This window comes from Portunus trituberculatus, chromosome 44 (genome assembly GCF_017591435.1).
Source record: "Portunus trituberculatus isolate SZX2019 chromosome 44, ASM1759143v1, whole genome shotgun sequence".
Lineage (NCBI taxonomy): Eukaryota > Metazoa > Arthropoda > Malacostraca > Decapoda > Portunidae > Portunus > Portunus trituberculatus.
Genome location: NC_059298.1, coordinates 15,054,059 through 15,061,558, shown reverse-complemented (window position 1 = coordinate 15,061,558; position 7,500 = coordinate 15,054,059). Strand labels below are relative to the sequence as shown.

Here is a 7,500-nt window from a genome sequence, read left to right as displayed (position 1 = left end):
GTAACATGACCAAACTATCACAATCACACCTGCACCTCGCACCTTAAAAACATGTACCGTATATAATTCATTGTCTCTTTATTAACAAAGGGTTTTTTTCTTACCAGGGCAGAACATGTATGCTTCCAGTGGAGGGGGAGGGTACCAGGATATGCAGTTTGGAGGGTACCAGAGTGGTGGTGGCTATCAGGACCCCAGCATCAAGAGCCAGACTGAGGCTTTCTTTAGCAGGATTCAGGAAGAAAATGCTTCCCGTCCAGAGTGAGTCTAACAGTTCAAGGGAACTAAAAGACACATTGAGATGTTACTTTTTTTCTCTTAGAAGGCAAATGAGAAATGACAGTAATGTTTGTGATGTCTAAACATTTTAAACAATATGTAATCAGTTAAATGTTACTTGCTTCAGTGCTATACTTTTTTAATTGCCCTGCTGCACCTCTGAAATACCTCTCCACCAGCTTTAAGGTAGAGAATGATTAAGAAAAGAATTAGAGAAAGATCATTGCAAAGAAGTGAGGCACACATGTAGTCTTTGTAGAATTATGTGAGACAGGAATGTGATCATGCATATGCACGGGGTATTAAGCAGCTGTGTGGTATTACTCAGGCACAAGCTGTGGAACACAATGTGGACTTTAAGGCAACAAACTTTTAAGTGAGATATCAGAGAAGCACACATGATACTGGATAGAATAAGGGCACAGATATAGAGTGTGTCTAAGTGATGAGACAGTTTGGGCATATAGAATGATTGTGCAATGTTGACATAGTTGAAAAGCTTATCATGAGCTCATTAATGAGGGTGGGAAAGACAAGTACCTCAGTATTATGTCTCACTAAGTCTATACTTCATAGTTATATTTCTTATGTATTTACTTGTTCACATTTACAAGTTATGTTTACCTTGTAGTATGTATTTTGCTTGTACAATATTTTATGTATGGGGATGTTTTGCAGTGCTTATGTTGTGTATGAATAATTCCTTTGTCATGAACAGTAACTCTCTCTTTCATATGAAATCTTGACTTAGATACTATTGTTCCCATGAGTGATGTGACTAGAAGACAAGATATTTTGTTATATTTTGAATCACTTCCCAGTCAGTGTTTACATTCTTTAGTGAAAGCTACTGCTTCTGTGTTTGTTGTGATAATTAATGTTTGTATCTTTTCATTGGACCAGTGGTTTGCCACCATCCCAAGGTGGTCGCTACTCAGGCTTTGGCAACTGTCCCAACCCTCCCCCAAAGAGTTCTTCCACTGAGTTCTTTGACACTGCTGTGTCTTCTCTCTCCTCGGTGAGTAAGTGTGATCAGAGTGATAGCATCATTAGTTTACACCAGCCTCTCTCCCAGAGATTTCTTATTGATGTAATGGACATTATTTTCAAGTAGATTTGTTCTTTTTAATATGAATCTGCTGTGAATGGCTCTCCCAGCTTGTTGGTTCTCACAGTAAACATGTTAAGACTGATGATACTGTATATGGTTTGTTTGCCATATATGGTAATGTGAGCGTAAAAGTCTAACGACCATCACTTTCAGGGATGGTCATTGCTGTCACTAGGAGCCAGTAAAGTAGCAGGGAAGGCTGTGGAATACTCCGCCATTGCCAGTGAAAAAGCCACTGAGTACGGCCAGAACATCTCAGAAAAGGTAAGAAGGAAAATATAAGATTTTGATTTGTCCCATTTGTCTAGTATGTGTGCAATGACTTACCTCACATAAGAGACAGGTCAAAGCATAATGACATTGTTATATTCGTCACATCTGAAGGGAGAAAACGCGTTCTTGTAGTCTTTGTATCATCTCTACTGCGTGATTATTTTTAAGTGCTACTTGACCATGGTTGGACAAACAGGCCAGACATGCAGCTCATAATGTAATATTCCCAAGTAATTGCAAATGTGGGTTGGTTAATATAAGGAAATCCTGCTTATTCAAGTACTTTGACTCGTGCCTCCTTTCATTCTATCCATATATTATTACTACCTCTCTCCCTCTGTTAAGTACAACCACTGAGCTTTCAACAGGCCACAGGTAAAGAGTAATCCCTTTGGTATCAGCCCATGGTAGCTTGTATGCAGTCCCCTAGCACTGGAAGGTATACTCATTAGTTCTCAGCATCCCACACAAAAATGATCTGTGATGAATTAGGTTTCTTTGTAAATTGTGAGCATGTTTTACTTATTCATATTTTTTTGTGTAAAATTCTTACCTCATTATTTTGAGATGAGCATTTAAGTTTCTTTAAATCATTGTTTATAAATATTCTTCATTAATTGTTCTTAAGAAGTTACTGATAATATTTGTTCCATGACCATTATTAGGAAGGGTTAAAGACATTGAAGACCCCGTACATATTTTCAAGATATTAGTTAAAGGATAGTACTTGAACGTAGATATTTTTAACGTACATACCTTCCAAGCATTAAGTAATTTGTTAAAGTGAGGCTGAAGTGAAATGCAGTTATTCTTCTAAAGGAGAGTAGTGATACACACAGTTATAGCATCATCAAGTGGTACTACATCACTGTCTGTGTCACAACTCGTGCTATCTATTGAGTGATTCCTTACAGTATTATTTGGAATGTTTTGCAGAATGGTTTAACTCCTTACTGGTTACTAGTTATGCATTAGGAATTGCCTGTGAACCTTTAGTTTCATTGAAAATTGAGGATGAATTGTAGTTGCATGTGTGAAATTGTTATGGCAGTTAATTTCCATAGTTTTTATTTATACTTATATTTATTTTTTTATGTGAGAGGAGAAAACTGGCCAAGAGCAATAAAAACAATCAAACAAAAGGCCCACTGAGATACCAGTCCCCAAAAATGCAGACAGCTGCTTGTTCTGTATGACACCTGGTAAATGAGGGCATAATGTGCTACTATTAGAATTAAGGAAGGTTGTAAGAGTCAATTCCTTTGTAGTATATTAGTGATCTTTCTTAAGCTAAGATGTAAAAAGATCTTGTTTCACCAATTCTCTTAAAAATGGCACCAGTCAATTAGTTGTATGACCAGTCTAAGACATTTCCAAAGTTGTCAGGGATTCATTTCTCATCAAATTTTTACCATTGTGTTAATTGCAGTCATTGATCCAGTGTAGTATTGGTAGCCAGAGTTCAGAACATTACACATATCAAGGGATTCAGTTAAGACTTGAAGGTTGTCTATGTAAGTGTTGGTTTCGGGAACATATTTATTTGGTTTTATTAGTTACAGGGGATCCTCGCAATTCGACGGGGTTAGCGCAGTTTTTCATCGGTCGAATCAGCGTTTATTCGAATCATGAAACAGTTTTTCCCATAAGATATTTAAGAATTAGGGGGGATAGGGATCAACCTCCAGCCTAGACCCCCCAAAACATCACTATAACCTGAACGAGTCCCATGCTGATCGGCATCTTGCGTTGTGTCCTGTCCTCTATCCACTTGATCAGCATGTCCTCCATCGTGTCGAGAAGGGAGTCCCTTGAGCCGCGGAGAACAAGGGAAGTTGTGGAAGTTGTTGATGCAGCGGTCTCGCAGTACTTGTCCCTGTTCTTCCAAATTGTTGATACTGTTGATCTAGGGACACCCATTTGCACTGCGACGACACTGTGAGCTACACCTGCCTCACACTTTCTTATACGCTCAAGCTTATCTTTGAAAGGCAGGAAATTGTGTTTGTTAGGGCTGGGGCTGGAGGTGGCTTTGTGTGGCATGGTCGACCAAGACCAAGCCTAATCAGAATAAACCAGAACAAAACCATGCTGCTTATACCTCAACCTGTGTTTCATTCTGGAATTGCATTTGCACTTCCTCATATTGAAGAAAAGTAAGTAAAAGAAACTATAGAAGAACCGAGACGTGCACGATGGCAACTTTTGAGTCAGAGGTGGTTGCCATGAGCTCAAACCATTGACATGATAAATATATATTTTATCTTTCTATATTGATGAAATACTATTTAATATTCCAATATGAAAAATTTAGGCACGTTCTTTTTAGTTTATATAAAAGGTTTTTAATACATACATAGATTATGTTTATTTTTTCATTGGGATATCATACGGAGAACCGGAATGGATATGAAGCCATCCCAACTTTGCTCCGCTAATCCCAGGCAGGCGAGCTGGCAGTGAATTTTGGTTGGCGGCTGATTTGACTGGGTGGGTGGCATGCAAGATATGAATGTCGAATTGGCGAGTCAGTCGGTCAAACCCTGAGGATTGGGTATTAATTAACTGGGTTCGAATTGGCGATAATTTGAACTGCTAACAGTCGAATCACGAGGATCCCCTGTACTGTACAAAGTGCATGTTAACACTAAAACTGAACTGGTCTAGTCATTTGGCAGCTTGCAGGAAGTAATGGCAGTTTGACTAGTTTTTTTTTTTTTTTTTTTTTTTTTTTTTTTTTTTTTCAGTCCTCCTCCTCCTCCTCCTCCTCCTCCTCCTCCTCCTCCTCCTCCTCCTCCTCTCTCCTCCTCCTCCTCCTCCTCCTCCTCCTCCTCCTCCTCCTCCTCCTCCTCCTCCTCCTCCTCCTCCTCCTCCTCCTCCTCCTCCTCCTCCTCCTCCTCCTCCTCCTCCTCCTCCTCCTCCTCCTCCTCCTCCTCCTCCTCCTCCTCCTCCTCCTCCTCCTCCTGAGAGAGAGCAAAAAAGAGATAGATAGAGAGAGAGAGAGAGAGAGAAAACAGGTGTACAGTATGCCCAATTTGCAAGTGCCTATGGTGAGAACATTGCATCCTGCTTAAAAAAATAAGCCATTAACACTCCTAATTTTAAAAGAAGCTCTGGATACAAAGGTAGATGGAGAGAGTGAGGAGGGAAAAGAGTACTGAAGCAGTTCAGATCTGTAAACTTCTTAAAGTGCATGGATTGCTCTAAATTAACTGCCAAAACAAGACTTATCTTTTGTTTCACATTTATACTTTGAGTGAAAGTTAACATGTGAAAGTATGTGTGTGTATGTGTATGTGTGTTAATGTTAGAGAGATAGAGAGAGTCACACAAGACCTTTCTTTTCACTTTTTATTTTGTGGAAGTGAAAATCATGAAAATCATGTGTGTGTGTGTGTGTGTGTGTGTGTGTGTGTGTGTGTGTGTGTGTGTGTCTGTGTGTTTGTGTGTGTGTGTGTGTGTCTATGTCTGTGTAAGAGAGAGAGAGAGAGAGATAATATTGAAGAATGAGACTGAACACATTTGAGAGGGTGTGTAGCATGTGAATGGTGTTTACTGTACACATATGTTGCATGATGACTATTAGTGGCTGACTAGATTGATGTTGATGCCAGATCCGTGAAGGGAAACTGATGGAGGAAATCTCATCCCAGGCTACTGTCATTGGATCAAGGGTAAGTGAACCACATTTTCTTTTGTTCATATCTGTAGTAGTAATGTCCAGGGAAGCACCTCAAGACTGGAGTGCTTGTGTCTGTCTACCTTCATTGTTTATCGTTTTGTTATGAATTCAAGCAGTGATGGTCAGAATACAAGTAACCTTTTACTCTCACTTTCTCTGTGTTTTGTGGTTTTCCTTGGTTTTCAAGTCCTGTTTTCTGTTACTAGTTCAAAACTTGGCAATGGGAAGACTAAATGCATCAGGGGATTTGTGATGAAGGAAAGCTGTTGAATGCAATGAAAGTGAGTGTTATATGATCCTTGATTTTGCTATAACCAAACTTAGGGGCATTTATTAGTGATCCTTTTTTTATTATTTTTTATTTATTTGTTTTTATTTATTTATTGTATGTGTTCTATATCTCCCTTATATTTAAGAATGTTTGCCATTTTTTATTTATTTATTTATTTATTTTTTTTTTTTTTTTTTTTTTTTTTTGTCATCTAACATTTATGAGTGTTTGTCATGTTTTGTATGAATCTATTTACCTCTTCCTGACATTCATGACTGTGTGTCCTGTTTTTTGTGATGTTATGTTCCTTGCTGACATTTGAGTCCAGCATTGTGCTCTGAAAACACATAACTTCTCACTACCATGCTAGTAACACTTAGTATACTTTTCCTTGTCACTTCACTGCAATTTAGGCCTTATGTAACAAACAACTTTGTATACTGTATTCTCTAATCATATGTTAAAAATCATCTATGTTCATATAATAAGGTTATAGGTAGGAATTAGACAACTTCATGTTACAGTACTTATCCTCTTTTGACAAATATTGGCAAAAACACACATGTATGTACACTAATAAGAATGGTATGACTAGGAGTTGTATTTTTTAGAATAGGGGGAGTTTACTATGTTGCTGTCCCTGAGTGATCCCAACCATTGCTTATTATTATGTGACCTACTTGTGCATTTTTAGGGTCAGGATACTACCATAGGGTTGCACCTCCATTGGCTCAACGTAATGGTATGATTGCTGGATGGCCCAGTCTCCTCAGCAATTTTCTCTCATCATTTAGGTGATATTCTCACTTGTGGCTTAACCTCCATTCTCCTCCATGCAGGATATGGGGCTATGGTGGTGGGAGTGGTGGTGGTGGTGATTAAAGCTGTATGCTAAATGATCAGGACATATAATATTCATTATGCTTATCAGTTGTTTTAATTGGGTAAAAGTTTTTTTTTTTATTATTATTTTTTTTTTAGGTGAATCATGCAAAAATTGCATATAGTTTTTTTTTTATTCCATTATCATCATCTGAACAGTAAATTCCCATTTTTGAGACATGAAACGCAGAAAAAAATTGCTTGCTTTGAACACTTGATCGGATATTTAACTCCTTTCTCACTCTTACTATCTTGAGTTGATGTGTGTTTTGAATAGTTGGAAGAATCAAGAGGGACTGTAGTATGTCTTCATCACATGTACAGTGAACTCAGCCAGAAAGTAAAAATTGCTGTACTGATAAGAATTTTTCTGTTATTTATATTGATTTAATTACAAAGACTGAGGTACAGTTTGGTAAGGATTTACATAAGTATTAAATGGGATGGGTGTTGTATATTTTTGTACAATTGGCAATGTGGTGAGCCAAGCATGAGACACAAATGTTATGACATTTGAGGTGGTAGCTATTCATGCCACATGCAGACGTGGATGTGTGGCCTTGGGCAGTTAGTGATGATTGGGGTACAAAGAGGCACATCATCCAGTGTGCAGTGCCTGTCTGACCTTGAGTGTCAGCTGGCTGGAGATCAGGGATTATGAAAGACTGTTAGGTATTTCAGAATACACAACTTTGTACTTAATATTTTATTACATATTTTATTGTGGTATAGGTAGTAATTGTTGATGAGGTAACAGTGCATTATAATAAGATCACTGTAATTGACAGTGTCCTGCATCAAAGCTCCTGTGGGAACATCAGATCTTTCAATGTCCCAAAAAGAAACTGTTAAATTTAGCATGTAGCAACCTCACCAGAGTCTGGCCACATGATGGTGCCTACTGCTGAGATTTTTATTTATTTATTTATTATATTTGTTATTATTATTTTTTTTATTTCTTTGTATTCTTTTTATTTTTTTTATCTTATTTCATTTTTTATT

The 7,500-nt window shown here is 37.9% G+C and overlaps 1 protein-coding gene across 5 annotated transcripts in view; it reads left to right on the top strand.

Annotated features, from left to right (window-relative positions):
* The window catches only part of LOC123519038 (ADP-ribosylation factor GTPase-activating protein 1-like), a 56,487-nt gene that overhangs the window by 10,786 nt on the left and 38,201 nt on the right, over positions 1–7,500 (top strand). For 4 of the 5 annotated variants that reach the window (XM_045280176.1, XM_045280173.1, XM_045280174.1 and 1 more), the window contains exons 5-8: positions 108–261; positions 1,183–1,297; positions 1,544–1,654; positions 5,278–5,337. In XM_045280176.1, coding sequence (XP_045136111.1) covers positions 108–261; positions 1,183–1,297; positions 1,544–1,654; positions 5,278–5,337 — 440 coding nt within the window. The remainder of the gene's footprint in view (positions 1–107; positions 262–1,182; positions 1,298–1,543; positions 1,655–5,277; positions 5,338–7,500) is intronic. The other variant, XM_045280175.1, reaches the window with a different exon arrangement.